A 19,920-nucleotide genomic window follows, 5' to 3' on the forward strand; every position below is an offset into this window, starting at 1 on the left:
CACCTTGTTCCAGCTGTGTGACCTAGGGCTTAACTGTATAACCTCTCTGAGCCCTCTCATTTTCAAAGTGTTCATCAAAACAACTGCCACATCTCCGATGAGACAACATAGGGGAAAGGACCGTGTATACTATAAAATGCTATATGTGCCAGTCTTATTCTTTTAGACGGCTGCAGGGCATTCCACAGTTCATTCCACAGAACATTCCACGTTCCATTTATACAACGTGATTTATCCAGTATGTTCCCTATTGATGGAAATTGATATTATTGCCATTTTTCGGTACTACAATAATTGTGTCTTTAAAGCCTTGCCTTATGTTTAATTCATTAGAATAAATATATTGTGCTAAGGATAATGAACATGGAAAAAAAAATTAACCCATGGGAAAAACTATATAAAGTAAAAGGGAATTAAACTAACGAAATAATGGCAATAAAAAATTTTAAAGATCTAAGTTTTTTTAATGTTAGCCATAATCAAGAAAAAGCAAATTTGTCTACTGTTATGGAATTATGACCAATATATTCCTGTAACCAAATTTACATATTTACATTCCTGATAAAAATAATATATCAGTGGAGTGATTGTTTTATAAAGAATTCATAATAGTATATCTTTAAGTAGCAGGATTTTAAAAATAATTTTATTTATAACCAAGTTTTCTGGAATTTTTTAAATGTAAAATGCAGGTTTGTTTCTTTTATAAAGAAAATGTATTACTATTTTAAAAGCAGTCAACTCACACAACCAGAACCAAATGCTTTGTTTTATTTTAGTTGCAATTCATCATATTGGCCTTAAAAAAAAAAAAAAACTTAGCAAATGTTCATTATCTATTTATTTATTTGTAAGTTATTTGTGTGTATGTATGTTAAAATCCAAAAAGGATTTAAAGCAGACAGCATTAGTCATTTTTTATTAAATTACCAGTAATGGGTAATTTGGGAGTTTATTTTCTTTACAAGCTTAAATTATGAAATTTATAGAGAGTCAGTGCAGAAAATTTAGAAACTCTTGAAATTCACAAAAGAAAAGTTATCTGAGATTCCACCAAGCAAATGAACAGATCCTTTTTAAAATTACCTTAAAATGAACATGTTATTTTTGTCACTTTATATCATTTTTTTTTTTTTTTTTTTGCGGTACGAGGCCTCGCATTGTTGTGGCCTCTCCCATTGCGGAGCACAGGCTCCGGACGCGCAGGCTCAGCGGCCATGGCTCATGGGCCCAGCCGCTCCGCGGCATGTGGGATCTTCCCGGACCGGGGCACGAACCCGCGTCCCCCTGCATCGGCAGGCGGACTCTCAACCACTGCGCCAGCAGGGAAGCCCTATCATTATTTTTAAAAAGACAAAGGTTTATGTAAGGGGAGAATAGTATTTCTTCATTACTTTTCATTTTCAAATAGTCTATTTAAAGGTGAAGAGCAAGCACTTTGCCACAGAATATCTTGTCCATCCCATCTTCCCAAACAGCCCCTAAAACTCCTACTTAACACCACTTAACTGGCAAATCAGACTGAAGGAAAAAAGCAGTTGCTCCTTTTTGCTACTACAGTTTGCCGCTGTACTTGCAGAGGTTTTGCTTGTTTGCATTTGGTACATTTATCTTTGCAAATATCTTTTCCAACTTAAACTGCCTGCGAGAAAAGTCGAAGGTCCTTCCAGAATGGCAGAGTGTCTGCAGCCGGTCTTATTTTTGATCCCCTTCTTTCTTTAGACCTGGAGCCTCCCCCTCCCAGCAGATTACCCTGAGCCTTTTCCCTTCTTACACTCGTGGCCTACATTCCAGGAGATCAAGCCTGGCACATGTCAATGAATGTAGGTTTTATTTAGAAACATGACCACTTGTCACTCACTGCTCAGTGTCATATTGTCCGGCAGAGACTTACCAACATTTGTCTGGAGTGAGCATTTTCATACTTCCATACACAGACTGGGGAAACTCTCATCCCCACGCAGGATTTAGCCTTTTGCTCTGCAAACCTGACTTTTGCAAGTGGAAACTTCATGGTGGTGGCGGAAGATCCGTGTGCCCTGAGGATGGCAGAGGACGGCTGTGTGGACGCAGAGCTCCCCGATTGTAACTGCAGTGTCACAAGGCAGGCATCTCCTTGAGTTTCTTCCCTTGGGCATAGCTTTCATGTTACATGGGGGATGGATGCTGGAGCTTTAATCCATAATTGTGTTGGCCAGTGTTACATGGAGATGACTGGTGTGGGGAGATAGTTGGCCGTGGACTCCTCAGACTTATCTGTCGGTTTGTTTTCTTGTCTCCTGCTGGGCCTGCGGAGCTGGATGAAAAGGTCAATGGACTTTGTTATGGTTCAGTATCTACTTGTCTTGGGACTGGATGCATCATACGAGGAGTATGGTTACAGTAGAGAGCCTGAGACACAGGAAAGAGATTCAGAAAAAGATTCAGTGGAAAGATCCTGTTAGTCCGTCATCTGCTATTTAAAGGATGGGCTCCTTCTGAAACTGAAATTCAGTCATGGCCAGTTCACAGCTTTGTAGCTGAAAGCGTTCCTTTAATAAGTAAAAATCTACTCATGTTTCAGGGGCCGGGAGGGTTTTGTGTGTGAGAGAAGGTTTTTTCTGTTTTATGTATGTCAGTAGGTTTTGGTCACTGACTAGTATAAAGGTTTTCAATAGTATGTGCAAAATATAGAAGGTTATGTCTAAAATGGCAACTTAGTGCATTATACAAATGTTTACTTCATGATTTTTTTTCAGTTAGAATAACATTACATCAGGAATTTTCATTTTGTTTTTAAAAAATATTTTTCTTATACCATAACATCCCCCAAACAAATCCCTTACTGACGAATAGAACTTATTAATGGTACTTTGGGTTCTTTTATATTAAGAATATGAATTTTTTGGTTTTGGTTTATGGATCTACTAAATTTGTTTGAAGGGAAGTAGTGAGGTATATATATGAAATACGTAGATATATATGTGTATATGTACGTATTCATGTGACAATATTAAGAAGCTGGACAACTGGGTTTCATAGTAGAATCCTTCTCAAGAAAGGTCAAGTGTGCAGGAAACACACTGGACTCTGAAAGGGGAACCAGAGTGTAGGGACTTCAGATTCACCGGGCTTGCTAAACTTACCCAGACGTGTGACGTCTGTAAACACCTACTTTGAATTATAACCCTGTGTGCTACCAAAAGGAGTATTGCTCAGACTTCTTACAGTGATAAATAAAACTATTGTGATGCTTCACCCAAGGATTTCCTTTAAAGAAATGAAAAAAAATGTGGGACGTTTCTCTTAGAGAAGAATGATCCTCGTCCTGCAAATACCAAGTTTAATAGCTCAGGGATGATGTATGGGGGCCTTATGCCACACCTTCTCTCCGTCCACATCTGCTCCCCCCAGCACACACACAGTGTATTTTGCTATTTGTAGTCAAATACATTTTTTAAAAAATGAGAAAGGAGAACCACTGAAGCATTCACCCTCCCTGACTTTACTAAGATTTACACGTTCATTTGAAAGAGGAACTTGCCCCTAATAGACGGTATGAACAAGCATTTCCACGTCACGATGCCCTTGACATATTGCACTAACTGCTCTGACTATTGGAATTCCTTCAATGTTATACAAGATTACTAATCCAGTAAAATATTTGGCTACTGTAGACAATATCCAATGGAACAGTGTTTACTTATATCCCTTTGTGCCTTGGATCTTTTGATCAGTTTGTCAGTGCATTCTGAACCAAGAAAGTGAATGAATTTTAGTCCTTAGCAAACAGACCATTTGCAAATGTTGGACCTAGAGGAAAATTTAAGTATACATTTAATATCAAATAAATTAAAATACGTGAACAAAATAAGCAATATTTTAGTTAGAACACTAATTATTAATGTTTAGCAGGCATTTAAATAGTACCCGACTTTGTGCAAGGCAACAAGCTCAGTCTGGCAACCAAAAGTGGAAAGGGAAAACCCGAAGTGGAAATTCACAGTTCCAGCTTTCCAGGGAACTTCCCATGAGGAGCAGGAAGGTGAGCATTTATAATACCAGGAAGTTCGAACGAGGGCAAGAAGGAAGCAGGCACTGAGTGAAGTACCCTCTCAGCCTCCAGGTCCACACAAAACCCTGATGATGTCATGGGCTTTCTTTAAAACCCCATCCCGAAGCATAGTCAGCATTCAAATCCTATCAGACCTGAAGACAGGAAGCTGGTCAAGTGGGAGAGCTTCCTGAGAGGATATTCTTATTGGGGTAAAACCAAGATGGACAGCAGTGCAGTGAGCCATTCTTCAGTCCTATTCCAATGGGTTTATTGATTGTAGACTGTCCTTTCCATCTGGGACACTAAAGCAGGATGGCCAAGGTCATGTTAAATCCTAAGCCCGCACCATGGTCGTTGGTAGAATGTGTACCCCGAACTTTATACCCAGTAGCTGCTCAAAAACTGTCATTCAGTGACGGACGCTCAAGTGAATTTTGTCTGACATATGAGATACATGTAAGTGGGTTGTATGTAACAGTTCTTGGAATTATTTTTCAAGGCTAATGCCTTGAAATGCCCTAGAGACAGAGTACAAATTGTACTTATAAAGCTAATTAGAAAAGTATTATCTTGAATGGAATTATGAATTATGATAACATATTGCAATGCATGTTTTCTGTTCCCTTTCAATCCTATATATTGTGGAACGTGAACATAATTTTTTAAATACACATTTTTTAAAACAATATAAGGTAATGCACCTCAGCATGCCTTTATACACTGATCAAATATAGGGATTTTTATTATAATTATTGAAATACAGATATTATTATCAAGAACCAACCATCGTGAAAATACTTTTAAGCATTTGTATGACAGAGGAAAAGTGATGGTGTCATGTCTAGATTTTCATTGGAGAGAGAAACATTGATTTATAGAAACTGTAATAGAAGTGATGATATCCATTTTAAGCAATTGAAAATGAATAAAGGGGCTTCCCTGGTGGCGCAGTGGTTGAGAGTCCGCCTGCCGATGCAGGGGACACGGGTTCGTGCCCTGGTCCGGGAAGATCCCACATGCCACGGAGGGGCTGGGCCCGTGAGCCATGGCCGCTGAGCCTGCGCGTCCGGAACCTGTGCTCTGCAACGGGAGAGGCCACAGCAGTGAGAGGCCCGCGTACCACAAAAAAAAAGAATAAAAATTCTCAGAATAAAAAAAAAAAAAAAAAAAAAAAAAAAATTCTCAGAATACTTTGGTTATGAGACAGTTTCTTCAGAGAGGTGGCTCCTGACCAGAGAAGCCTATCATAATCATCTGGGGAGGCACGGAGGGCGGGGAGAAGGTGGGAAGAGAGTTAGCAGTGGCACGTGTGGATGGAAAGCACCCCTAAGTGGTCCAGTACCAGTCCCAGCTTGAGAATCACTTTTTTACTCTCTGGAAGTAATAGAGTTGAGAAATAGTAGGTGATTCTGAGTGCAAGTTCTCTGTCTTTGAGAACATTCTATCGCAGATCCCTGCCTTGAAATATATCACATCCTTAGAGTTTTGGGGGGGCGGTGGTTTTGTTTTGTTTTGTTTCTTGGCTGCACTGTGCAGCATGTGGGATCTTAGTTCCCCGACAAGGGATCCAACCTGTGCCCCTTGCAGTGGAAGCTCAGAGTTTAACCACTGGACCGCCAGGGAACTCCCTATCACATCCCTAGATTTTTTTTTTTTCTTACAATTTTATTTTATTTTATATTTTTTTTTTAACATTTTTATTGGAGTATAATTGCTTTACAATGGTGTATTCATTTCTGCTTTAGAACAAAGTGAATCAGTTATACATATGCATATATCCCCATATCTCTTCCCTCTTGCATCTCCCTCCCTCCCACCCTCCCTATCCCACCCTTCTAGCTGGTCACAAAGCACCGAGCTGATCTCCCTGTGCTATGCGACTGCTTCCCACTAGCTAGCTATTTTACATTTGATAGTGTATATGTGTCCATATATACACTACCACTCTCTCACTTTGTCCCAGCTTACCCTTCCCCATTCCCCTGTCCTCAAGTCCATTCTCTAGTAGGTCTGCGTCTTTATTCCCGTCTTGCCCCTAGGTTCTTAATGACCTTTTTTTTTTTTTTTTTTTTTTTAGGTTCCATATATATGTGTTAGCATTATGGTATTTGTTTTTCTCTTTCTGACTTACTTCACTCTGTATGACAGACTCTAGGTCCATCCACCTCACTACAAATAACTCAATTTCGTTTCTTTTTATGGCTGAGTATTATTCCATTGTATATATTTGCCACATCTTCTTTATCCATTCATCTATCAGTGGACACTTAGGTTGCTTCCATGTCCTGGCTATTGTAAATAGAGCTGCAGTGAACATTGTGGTACATGATTCTTTTTGAATTATGGTTTTCTTAGGGTATATGCCCAGTAGTGGGATTGCTGGGTCGTATGGTAGTTCTATTTTTAGTTTTTTAAGGAACCTCCATACTGTTCGCCATAGTGGCTGTATCAATTTACATTTCCACCAACAGTGTCTGAGGGTTCCTTTTTCTCCATACCCTCTCCAGCATTTATTGTTTATAGATTTTTTGATGATGGCCATTCTGACTGGTGTGAGATGATACCTCATTGTAGTTTTGATTTGCATTTCTCTAATGATTAATGATGTTGAGCATTCTTTCATGTGTTTGTTGGCAATCTGTGTATCTTCTTTGGAGAAATGTCTATGTAGGTCTTCTGCCCATTTTTGGATTGGGTTGTTTGTTTTTTTGATATTGAGCTGCATGAGCTGCTTGTAAATTTTGGAGATTAATCCTTTGTCAGTTGCTTCATTTGCAAATATTTTCTCCCATTCTGAGGGTTGTCTTGTGGTCTTGTTTATGGCTTCCTTTGCTGTGCAAAAGTATTTAAGTTTCATTAGGTCCCATTTGTTTATTTTTGTTTTTATTTCCATTTCTCCAGGATGTGGGTCAAAAGGATCTTGCTGTGATTTATGTCATAAAATGTTCTGCCTATGTTTTCCTCTAAGAATTTGATAGTGTCTGGCCTTACATTTAGGTCTTTAATCCATTTTGAGTTTATTTTTGTGTATGGTGTTAGGGAGTGTTCTAATTTCATTCTTTTCCATGTAGCTGTCCAGTTTTCCCAGCACCACTTATTGAAGAGGCTGTCTTTTCTCCATTGTATATTCTTGCCTCCTGTGTCAAAGATAAGGTGACCATATGTGCGTGGGTTTATCTCTGGGCTTCCTATCATGTTCCATTGATCTATATTTTTTTGTGTGCCAGTACCATACTGTCTTGATTACTGTAGCTTTGTAGTATAGTCCAAAGTCAGGGAGCCTGATTCCTCCAGCTCTGTTTTTCTTTCTCAAGATTGCTTTGGCTGTTCGGGGTCTTTTGTGTTTCCATACAAATTGTGAAATTTTTTGTTCTAGTTCTGTGAAAAATGCCAGTGGTAGTTTGATAGGGATTGCATTGAATGTGTAGATTGCTTTGGGTAGTATAGTCATTTTCACAATGTTGATTCTTCCAATCCAAGAACATGGTATATCTCTCCATCTGTTTGTATCATCTTTAATTTCTTTCATCAGTGTCTTATAATTTTCTGCATACAGGACTTTTGTCTCCTTAGGTAGGTTTATTCCTAGGTATTTTATTTTTTTTTGTTGCAATGATAAATGGGAGTGTTTTCTTGATTTCACTTTCAGATTTTTCATCATTAGTGTATAGGAATGCAAGAGATTTCTGTACATTAATTTTGTATCCTTCTACTTTACCAAATTCATTGATTACCTCTAGTAGTATTCTGGTAGCATCTTTAGGATTCTCTATGTATAGTATCATGTCATCTGCAAACAGTGACAGCTTTACCTCTTCTTTTCTGATTTGGATTCCTTTTATTTCTTTTTCTTCTCTGATTGCTGTGGATAAAACATCCAAAACTATGTTGAATATTAGTGGTGAGAGTGGGCAACCTTGTCTTGTTCCTGATCTTAGTGGAAATGCCTCAGTTTTTCACCATTGAGGATGATGTTGGCTGTGGGATTGTCATATATGGCCTTTATTATGTTGAGGTGAGTTTCCTCTGTGCCTACTTTCTGGAGGGTTTTTATCATAAATGGGTGTTGATGTTTGTCGAAAGCTTTCTCTGCATGTATTGCGATGATCATATGGTTTTTCTCCTTCGATTTGTTAATATGGTTTATCACATTGATTGATTTGTGTATATTGAAGAATCCTTGCATTCCTGGGGTAAACCCCACTTGATCATGGTGTATGATCCTTTTAATGTGCTGTTGGATTCTGTTTGCTAGTATTTTGTTGAGGATTTTTGCATCTACGTTCATCAGTGATAATTGGTCTGTAGTTTCCTTTTTTTGTGACATCTTTGTCTGGTTTTGGTATCAGGGTGATGGTGGCCTCGTAGATTGAGTCTGGGAGTGTTCCTCCCTCTCCTGTATTTTGGAAGAGTTTGAGAAGGATAGGTGTTAGCTCTTCTCTAAATGTTTGATAGAATTCTCCTGTGAAGCCATCTGGTCCTGGGCTTTTGTTTGTTGGAAGATTTTTAATCACAGTTTCAATTTCAGTGCTTGTGATTGGTCTGTTCATATTTTCTATTTCTTCCTGGTTCAGTCTTGTAAGATTCCTAGAGTTTTAAAAGACATGTTGTTCTTGACATGTTTTCCAAGCAGATACCTCTTTATTTGAACCAAGTTTTCAACTCGGAGATGGAGATATTTTGCTTATCTGCCATTCATTTCTATTAGGAGCAGTGTCAGTAAGGTGACCACATGTCCTGAACCAAAAGGTGGAAAGTATAAAAAAACTTACGGTCTAAAAGCAGAATTGAATTTTAAGTAAGGGTTGTACCAGAAATCATCGATCGTGTGCTCCTCCTCCACATCACCTTTCGTTTTAGAGCCATCTATGTACATACATCCAGTCAGCCATGTCAGGCCCTCAACAGGGACTCAGTAGTCGATTTTTGCTACTATTACTTGGTAATAATAGAGTTGAGAAGTATTATCTGTGTCCCTCCCAAATTCCTGCTGACACCCTGCCCTCACTGGGAAATAACTTTTCAAATCTAATTTATCTATCCCTGCTCTACGCCCTTGATCCTGCCTCCTGTGCATCCTCACTCCATCATCTGTATTCATCTGTAATTTCTCTCCTTTTTCTTCTGTCTTTGGCTCCTTCCTCATGAGTTCCTTTTTCTCTGCCTAAAAGCATTCTAAACGATTCCAAAACATTAAACTACATTAAACAAAACAAACAAACAAAAAATCAGTTTTTTCTTGTAGCCAGATAGATCATTCTACAGGATTCATACTGTATTTACTTACCTTCGCTGCCTACTTTTTTAAAATAATTAACAATCCTCTTTCATTATAAGTGTATTTCTCTCAAATGCATCCTGTTTTCTGTTTCCATAGCCCTTGCTGAACTATTCACTTAGGGTCAGCAGACCTCTTCTAATGAATGTCTCTTTTTAGGCCTCATCAACTACCTTGCTCTGCCTTTGACAAAGTAGACCCATGATTCCAAACTTAAGCATGCCTAGGGCTTACTTGGAGTGCTTGTTAAGTGTAAATTCCCTGGCCACACCCCCAGAGGTTCTGACTCAGTAGGACTGGGTTGGGGCCTAAGAATCTGCATTTATGTGAGGCAAACCAGGTGAAATCTAATGAAGAAGGCATTCAAATCACACTGTGACCAACACTTTCTTCTTTTTTTTAATTATTTTTAATTGAATGTATTTGACACACAACATTGTGTAAATTTAAGGTAAAATTAAGGTAAATTTAAGCTTGTTACTTTGATACATTGATATAATGTAATATGATTGCCATTGTAGCGATATTTATCACATTAAAAATTAGAGTACAGTATTGTTGTTTATACTCACTTCACTGTGCATTAGATCTCTAGGGTTTATTTACTACTCGTTGCAAGTTTGTACCCTAAACTACCATCAGTCCTATCCCCCGCCCACCACCAATTCTTTCTTGAAACATTTCCTGCCTTTAGTTTTATGCTACACTTCCCTGCTTCACCTGCTTCCTTTCTGATTATTTTTTCTTCAACTGTGATTCCTCCTTCTTTAACCTTTTTAAACTCATTCTTCTTAGTCCACACATCCTTTCACAGGGCTTCAACTCTATGCCAGCAGTATGTAAACCAATGCAATAAACTTCGTCGTCTCTTCTGGACCTAAGAACTATATTTCCATACATGTCTAGCTGATCCCACAGACTCATCATACCCCAAACTTAATGCACCATTAATCCCAAGAACTTGCTCCTCATTCCTGTGTCCTCTGAGGCAGCAGCATCTATCTAGTCACCCAACTGGAAAAGACATCATTTCTTAACTCCTTCTGCCTCACGTCATGTCGCTTCGTGAATTTAGCAATCCACTCCTCAACTCTATCCCCACTGTTTCCAGGTGTAGGCTTTTGATGCAAACTGCTTGGACTGTGTACTTCCTGAATGAGCTCTTACCACAGCCTTGCCTCAGACTTACGCACTCAGAATCAAAACTCATCTTAACATTCCTCTGCTAATAGATCTTGGGAAAGTTCTTGTTTATCTCTGAAACTACATACAAATCCATTGTCATGTCACTGTGGGAGTGTTATAATCTTGCTCCCATCCACCCATCAGTCTTACCTCTTCCTCTGACCACTTCTGTCTTTCCTGTTTCTCTTCCCCGTGCGTCCACCACTGATCTCCTTGGCATTATGACACTATTTATCTTCACAATCTCTGCTCTTCTTCATTGTTTCCTAGGCCAGAAATGTTCTGCTTGGCTTGTATCCACCTCTCAAGATGCAGCTCACATGTCATTTCTTCACTTTCCTTCTTTCCTCAAAGTCTAAGCTCCTCAAAGGCAAGGATGAAGCTTTAGTCATCACTGTTTATCTGTCACCTAGCACCATACATGTTGGTAGGAGGAATAAAGAAATGAACAAATGGTAAATGAATGAATGATTACTGAACATGGCCAGACAGAATTGATCACTCTTTATTTATTAGCCAGAGACTTCGTTCACTTCTTTAGTTTAGTTCTTACCACACTTTGTTATATTTCATTTTTTCCATGTTCAGATTTCTGGTCAGATTGTACATTTTATTAAGAAAATAATCACATCTGATTTCTTTTGTCTTTCTGGCATCTTAACATTTAAAGTGTCCACGGGTGATTGTTAGAGAAATGACAATTCTTAAAGGAATGAGTTTTTACTCCTTCCTGGCGAGAATGGGAGAATAGTTATTTGTCGTTATTTTTTAAGCATGCTATGTAGTGAATACTATACTGAATTAGGCTCTTCAGGTGGAAGATTGGGTACCTGCCCTCTGCCACTTACAATCCAACAGGTTCTTAGTTACCTTTAACGTGATATGGCATCATTAAAGCTCAAATTGCTTAAGTGCATGTGATATCTCACTGACAGTTTTATCTTCAGTATGCTTTCTTTTTGACTGAGTTTCTGCCACAATATTGCTGAAATACATCCCACAGGGGGTGAAGTGATTAGAACCATGGATGTGTGTAATCTGTTTGGTGACAATCCATTGGAAAGGTTAACTTTTTCCTCCCAGTTATTCTTCATAGTAGTATAAATTATATTATTTGCAAAAGTCAAGTAGTATAGATTATATTATTTGTGAAAGTAATAATTTCTATGACAGCCATGAGGCTTCTATCACTGTTATATTAGTATAGCTGTGCTGAGTATAACCATGGTTGATATTTTTTTAATGTTTCCCATGTACTGGCACCCTCTGTCATTCACCTCATTTAAATCTCACAAGTACTCTTACTTCATTTCCATTTTATAGACAAAGAAACAGAGACACAGGAGGGGTGAACAGCTGCCCACAGTCACACAGCTAGTAGGTGGCTGAGCCAGGCTGGACTCTGGCTTTAGACCCAGTGCTGGCTTCTGCTCATGAGGGAAACATGAGTGAAGCCTCTCACTGAAGTTGATGTCTCTCCTTCTCTGCCCACAGGGTAAAGAAGCTGAAGGAGACCCTGGTCGCTGTACAGCAGCTGGATAAAAACATGAGCAGCCTGAGAACGTGGCTGGCCCACATAGAGTCAGAGCTGGCCAAGCCGATCGTCTACGATTCCTGTGACTCAGAAGAAATACAGAAAAAGCTTAACAAGCAGCAGGTAAAATGTAAAACAATGGAAGGAAACTTAATAGGTTCTTGAAAATCTGTCCTCCTGGCCAGAATAGAGACATGATTGTGAGATGGTGAATTGGGATGGAAAATCTGGAGGAAGCTGGGCAGGACTGGTGAGAAAGGGAAGGCATTGGCTAGAGAGGTGTTTGGGGCAAATAGGTTCCATCTCCTCACGAAGTTGACTCTTAAGAAGGTCTGCCATCGTAGGGTTAATGTCACTGGTCTGCCAAGAAGCCATCCTAAGATGGTAGGTTAGGTTGAGCTGCAATAATGTATCCAGACCAGTGCTGACAGTTTTGTTTATTTATTTGTGGGTCGCTAACTCACAACCATGGACTTAGAAACGAGCCTTTTTCTTTTTTCTGCATACAGCCTTTGGAGAAAGATCACAGTGCATACTTAGAGTTTTTAGAGTCTAACATAATTTTCTTTTGCAAGGAGGATTGCATGACCTGCAGACCATATACTGTAATGTCATCTTCACGTGTGTAGCAAATAAAGCACAATACACAACCCAGCAAAGCAAAAGAGGGTGACCCTGAAAAATACGTACAGAAGGGATTTTCACTTCCCACTCCCCTTGCTTATTCTTACTCAGCACAGTAGACTCCAGCTGTCAGTAATAAACACCATAAATCCCCCATAAGAAGTATTGCTACTTCATGCCTTTAGATTGTCCTTGAAAATTTGGCCTGTGCTCTGGTTACTTCCATTACATTAAGCCATTATATTCAAGTTGCTTAACTTTAAAAAAATGTATAAACAGACCTATTTCTTTAGTCCTATGAAGTAGTTTATGTATTTTATTTTACAAAGAGAACAGTTATTAAAATACAGTTTTTAGGTGTTGGATGTTTAAATTAGCATTTATTTTTAAAGAAATTGTTAGCAGGACATTTTTCAATTTTCTGTAAGATTAAAACCCTCTGATGGACTCTCTGATGTTTGAAATTCTGATGATTAACTCTGGGGGTTGTGGTTGACCTCCAGCTCCCCCACATTCTCCTGGAGAACATGGTAATGATATCTACATGTGACAAGAGTTAAAATGCTAATGACCAGTATTGTAATTTGGCAAATGTAAGAAAATCAAAACAGTATCTAGTTAAGTATGGGAAATTGATTATACACATCCGTAGTTGCAGCCACTACTAAAACCCTCATCAAATAAAAGGTCAAAACCTACGATGGCAAAAAGAACAGAAGAGAAGATGATAGAGCTGCCAGACATCCGAGAGAATTTGGAAGGTGGAAAGCAGACAGATGAACAGTGATGGTGTTAGCAGAGTGGAGGATGGAGAAAGCTGATTCACGCCACAGAGTTCCCAAAACGCTCACCCAGGAAGTGGGGCTATCAAGTCTGTGGGACTTTAAAGGGAAAATGGCGTGAAAGTCTGAGAAAGGAGTGGTGAGATGAGCAGATTTCCCCTAAGCCCAGCTAGTCAGGCAGCTCTGCTTTGTTGACTCTCTGGAGAAGGCCATCCAGAGGGACTTGGGATTCGATGACACAGGGCGCCATCTGTGCTGGAGCCACTCTGTTAAAAACAGAGGGATTAAGGGAAAGACTGTGCCAAACCCCGCAGCATCGCCTCTCATGAGGTCACTAGCCAGGCTTATGCTGCAGCCAGGATTTACACGTGAGTTTCAAAATCCAATTCAGTTACTCTGTAAAAGTCCCCCTGCCCCCAAAATAAAGTGGAAAGGAAGAAATTACCAAAGGAGTAATGCAGAAAAAGCATTCCCAAATTGAAAATTTACACACTTCTAGAACACAAACCCTACAGGTGCCCAGGAAAATTAAAAACAAAGCTATAATGAAATTTCAGAACATGGGGGATAAAAGAAGATTTTAAGCTTCCAAGATGAAAAAGTTGGATTTCTCCAAAACAAGGATGGAAGCTAGTAGACAATGACGGAATGCCTTCAAAAAGCTGAGAAAATTTTTTATGATTTAGAATAATATATCTGCCATTTCATATATAAAATATTTACCTTCTGTGCACACATTCACAAGAAGCTAATGAAAGATATGCTCCATATACTGAAATGAGAGGAAAAATAATATTCAACCCAGGAGAAGGAAGTCCCCAGGATGATGGTTAAAGGGAAGTCCCAAATGACAATGGTACTGCAACCTAGGAAGAGCCTGTCCAGACAGGAGCAGGGAGTCTGGGTGCTCTAAGAGGAATATCTCCAAGGAAGAAATAGTTGAACCAGATGACCTGATGGGCTTAACCATACCGGAAGGAGCTTTATTAGCACCATACGAGAAAGAATAGCAGTTAGCAATATAAATTTTTTTTTATTAGAGTATAGTTGCTGTACAGTATTCCATTAGTTCATACTGTACAGCAAAGTGAATCAGCTATACGTATACATCTATCCCCTCCTTTTTGGATTTCCTTCTCATTTAGGTCACCACAAGAGCATAGAGTAGAGTTCCCTGAGCTATACAGTATATTCTCATTAGTTATCTATTTTATGCATAGTATCAATAGTGTACATATGTCAATCCCAATCTCCCAATTCCTCCCACACACCCCCTCTTCCACCCTGGTATCCATACGTTTTTGTTCTCTACATCTGTGTCTCTATTGCTGCTTTGTAAATAAGATCATCCATAACCATATTTTCAGATTCCACATATATGCATTAATATATGATATTTGTTTTTCTCTTCTGACTTACTTAACTCTGTATGACCGTCTCTAGGTCCAGCCATGTCTCTACAAATGACCCAATTTTGTTCTTTTTTCATGACTGAGTAATATTCCATCGTATATATGTACCACATCTTCTTTATCCATTTCTCTATTGATGGACATTTAGGTTGCTTCCATGACCTGGCTGTTGTAAACAGTGCTGCAGTGAACATTAGGGTGCATGTGTCTTTTTGAATCATGGTTTTCTCTGGGTATATGCCCAGTAGTGGAATTGCTGGGTCATATTTTAAAGAGAAAAAGAGAGCGAGGGAGAGAGAGAGAGATAGAGAACTATTGATTTTAGAAAAACAAAAAGTTATGTAAGAGAAGAAATATAACCATAGCATATTTTGTTGCTTAAATGTGAAAAGTATTAAAACACCATAATCATGCAAAGACGTGATTATTGCTCTAGCTATAAGAGGTGCTAAAATAGTCATTGGAGCCCCGTGAGTCATGTAGAAGTTTATTCCTTCTCTGCTGTAGAAGCACTGATAATGTCTAACATTTAAAAATCAAGAAATAGCAATATAAACATGTTACTTAGAAAAACAGAAGTAAAAACCAGAAGACAGAGCTACAGGAGATGGAAATGGTTGTTTCTGGAGAAGAATCAGGAGTGAAATGAAAAGGGTACTACTTCACTGGAAGCTTAGTAGTCGTTTTTGACTTTTTAATATATTAATAAATGTTCATATAGCCTTTTAATTAAAATTTAAAGGTTAAAAAAAAACCTGTACACCAGTAGTTAAAATTGAAGACTTTCTGGATTCCAGTCCTGGCCTCACCACTTTTCTGTGTGAACCAGAGCCAAGTAATGAACTCTTAACCCTCAGCTTCCTAACATATAGGTTGCTGATAATGAGTACAAGGCTCCCCAAGTTATTGTAAAAGGTTAACAAGAAAAGCACTTAGCACAGTGCCCAGCATAAAGTGGGCACTTAGCAAATTTTATTTTAATCATATTATATTTACTAGTTTCCTTTATGGAAATTGTTTGACCATGATTTTGTAAAAATTGTAGCATTTGGGGATCCATGTTTGAAAAGACAGATAAACAGTAATCTGTCTCCAAAAGGGAAAAATTCTGACAAATATTTAAATGGACAGATTAAATTGGTAAAAAATACATCGTCTTCTATTTCCCTATGTGGAGTTTCTGTATGTCTCTCTTGCCAATGTACTTAATTCTTATAGATTTAATTGGGCAGAAGTATATATAGACTTGAGATGGCTTCAGAGAATGTTTTGTCAGATTTCTTTATGGTATAAATGAAAAAGAATGAATCCAGTGACACTATGTGACAATTTGAGGCCATCACCAATGGAAGTTAAAGCTGAGACTAAAATTGTGATCTGTATTTGTGTACTTATATAATTATAAGACCCCCTCAAGCCTTATTTTATATATTGATCTGAACAAAAACTTCTGAGCAGAAGCACAGGGAGGGGGACTTTTCTCCAGTGTTTACTGTGTTAACCTGGTCAAGCTCCTGGAGGTAAATCTCACCAAACTGGGGGGCCCCCATGACTGGGTCGGTCAGAGGTGTCCACACTGAGCCTCCAACAGTCCATCAATTAGAGTTCTGGGTTTCACACGCCATCGCTGGTTTCCACAGTGGTTTCCCCTTATGAGTCTCCCCTCTGAGAGAGATTCAAAAGTATATGGAGGAGTGATGTCACCAAGACGGTGGCATAAGCCATTCCTGACTTAAGTCCCCATCACAAGAAGACCAGCAAGCAACTATCCATAGACAGGACACCATTGTGAAAATCCCAGAACCCAGGGTGAGGCTGCAGCAGCCCTTGGACATCAGAGACCGGGAAGGACCACGTTAGAAGGTGAGAGGAGTGGCTGCACTCTGCCCACATCGCCTGCCCCAGGCTGGCACAGCACCGCACCAGAGCTCTCCAGCCTGTGGTTTCTCCAGTTGGAAAAGAGAGGCCAAGGTGGGGAATTCCCTGGCCGTCCAGTAGTTAGGACTCCATACTCTCACTGCCAGGGACCCAGGTTCAATCCCTAGTCAGGGAACTAAGATCCTGCAAGCCATGGGGCACGGCCGAAAATTAAAAAAAAAGAGAGAGGCCAAAGTGGACACCCAGCTCCCCCAGTATCGTATGACGCTTCCCACGAGGCCCACTTGGGTCTCTCTTCATGGGGATCACTAAGGAAATCGATGAGGCTCAGTCACGGGGGATCAGATAGAGATGGAGAAGGGGTGTGGGGCTTCCAGCACCTGCACTCAGATCTTGGTGGGCTGCATTCCTGCTTGCAGCTGCACCCAAGCGGAGATGCCAGCCAGCGTCTCTGCTCATCAGCAGAGACCAGCCAGTGGCCCCGTCCAGCCTGCAAACTCAGCAGCTCTGCTTCATTTGGGTCCCCGGACAACTGGCATTACAGGCCTTGGAGCTCTTTCTACCCCCCGGCCTGGGCAGGGAGGCAGATTCCCAGCCCCACCCAACAGCTGAGCACAGTCTCCGTACCCCCCCACCAGGAAGCCTGGCCAGAGAATCCAGGCAGCCATGGAGCGCATCCAACAGCCCTGCTTGGGCGGGGAGCCAAGCCAGAAGCCCTACCAACTGTTGAGCATAGCCTCTGGCCTTGCATAACCAAGGAGCCTGAACAGTGACCGTAGGCATCCTCAGAGCCCAGCCTACAACCACACCCAGCCATGGAGCCCAGACTACAACTCTGCTCAGTGGTGGAGTCCACCCAAGGGCCTTGTCTGATTACTGAACATAGCCTGCAACCTTGCCTGGTCAGGAAGCCCAGCCAGTGACCCCGTCCAATTACCAAGCATAGCCTGCGACCCCACCCAAGAAGAAAGCTTAGACGACAACCCAGCTAGACCATGGAGCACAGTCTCTAGGCCCACTCACCGTGGGATTCAGCTGGCAGGCTCTCCTAACCAGAGAGCCTGACCAGTAATCTTGCCCAACGGGGGAGCACAGCCAGTGGTCTACCTGATGGCAAAGCCTAGACTGTGGCCCTGCCCAACTCCAAGGCACAGCCTGCAGCCCTGCATGATCACAGAGCACAGCCTGAGGCCTCACCTGAACACAGAGTCCAGCCAGCAGCACCTTCTGGTCTGGAAGCACAGCCTGAGACCCCATCAAGAGCAATTTCAGTGAGACGTCCCTGGTGGTCCAGTGGTAAAGCATCTGCCTTCCAATGCAGGGGACGCGAGTTCGACCCCTGGTCAGGGAACTAAGATCCCACATGCCGCAGGGCAACTAAGCCCGCGCTCCACAGCTACTGAGCTTGCGCACCTCAGCTAGAGAGCCCACGTGCCACAAACTACAGAGCCCACGTGCTCTGGATCCTGTGCGCCACAACCAGAGAGAAGCCCACACACCACAACGAAAGATCCCACGTGCCGCAGCTAAGACCCGACACAGCCAAAAAGAAATTAAATAAATAATAAATAAATAAATTTTTTAAAAAAGGCCAATTGCAGAGACCAGCTTGTAGCCTTGCCCAATCACAGGGTCCAACCAGTGTCACTGCCCTGCCAGGGGACGTACCCTGTGACCTCCCAGTCAGAGGTGACTGTAGGGCCCAGCCAGCAGCACCCCCAGGCCCACCCCAACCTCAGAGCACGGAACGTTTTCCAGGAGAGATTATATGTTAGATCACAAAACTAGTCTTAATAAATGCAAGAAAATGGACGTTACATCAAGTATCTTTTCCAGCCACAATGATGTGAGACTAGAAATCAATAACAGGAAGAAAGCTGGAAAATTAACAAATACATGGAAATTAAACAACACACTCCTGAACAACCAGTGGATCCAAGAAGAAATCAAAAGAGAAGTAAAAAAATATCTGGAGATAAACAAAAAAAGGAACCCAGCATACCAAAACGTATGGGATGCAGCAAAAGCAGTTCTAGGAGAAAAGTTTATAGTGATAAATGCTTCCATTAAGAAAAAATAAGGATCTCAAATAAACAACCTAACTTTATACCTCAAGGAACTAGAAAAAAAATGAAAAAACTAAGCCCAAAGTTGGCAAAAGGAAGGAAATCATAAAAGAGTAGAGCAGAAATAATGAAATACAGAATAGGAAAACAACAGAAAAGATGAACGAAACTGAGTTGGTTCTTTGAATTATAAACAAAATTGACAAACTTTTAGCTAGAGTAATCAATTAAAAAAGAGAGAGGACCAAAATAAATTAAAATTATAAATGAAAATGGGCACATTACAAGAAATACCAAGGATCATAAGAGACTACTCTGAACTATTATAAGCCAACAATTTGGACAACCTAGGAGAAGTGGATAATTCCTAGAAGCATACAACCTACCAATATTGAATCATGAAGAAACAGAAAATCTGAGCAGATCAATAATGGAAGGAGGTGGAATCAATAATTAAAAACCTCCCAACAAAGAAAAGTCCAAGACCAGATGGTTTCATAGGTGAACTCTACCAAACATTTACAGCCAACTCATCTCACTCTTCCAACAAATTGAAGGGAAAAGAACATTCTCAAACTCGTTTTATGAGGCCAACATTACCCTGATACTGAAGCCAGATAAGGACCCCATAGGAAAAGAAAACTATCAACCAATATGCCTGAAGAATATCGATGCAAAAATTCTCAACAAAGTACTGGCAAACCAAATTCATCAGCACATTAAAAGGATTATACACTGTGATTAAGTTGGATTCATTCTGGAATGTAAGAATGATTCAACATGTGCAAATCAGTAAATGTAATACATTACATTACTAAAATGAAAGATAAAAATCATACGATCATCACAATAGATGCAGAGAAAGCATTTGACAAAATTCAAATGATAATAACTCTCAACAAATTGGGTGCAGAAGGAATGGACCCCAACATAATAAAGGACATATATGATACACCCACAGCTAACATACTCAGTGGTGAAAGATTGAAATCTTTTCCTCTAAGATCAGAAACAAGACAAGGGTACCCACTCTCACCAATTCTATTCAGCATAGCACTAGAAGGCCCAGCCAGAGAACTCAGACAAGAAAAAGAAATAAAAGACATCCAGCTCAGAAAGGAAGAT

The 19,920-nt window shown here is 40.2% G+C and overlaps 1 protein-coding gene across 18 annotated transcripts in view; it reads left to right on the forward strand.

The window, feature by feature from the left end:
• Nucleotides 1-19,920, forward strand: part of SYNE1 (spectrin repeat containing nuclear envelope protein 1) — a 457,069-nt gene that overhangs the window by 402,134 nt on the left and 35,015 nt on the right. For all 18 annotated transcript variants that reach the window (XM_032650735.1, XM_032650730.1, XM_032650734.1 and 15 more), the window contains one exon: nucleotides 11,994-12,156. In XM_032650735.1, coding sequence (XP_032506626.1) covers nucleotides 11,994-12,156 — 163 coding nt within the window. The remainder of the gene's footprint in view (nucleotides 1-11,993; nucleotides 12,157-19,920) is intronic.

Source organism: Phocoena sinus, chromosome 12 (genome assembly GCF_008692025.1).
Source record: "Phocoena sinus isolate mPhoSin1 chromosome 12, mPhoSin1.pri, whole genome shotgun sequence".
Taxonomy (NCBI): Eukaryota; Metazoa; Chordata; class Mammalia; order Artiodactyla; family Phocoenidae; genus Phocoena; species Phocoena sinus.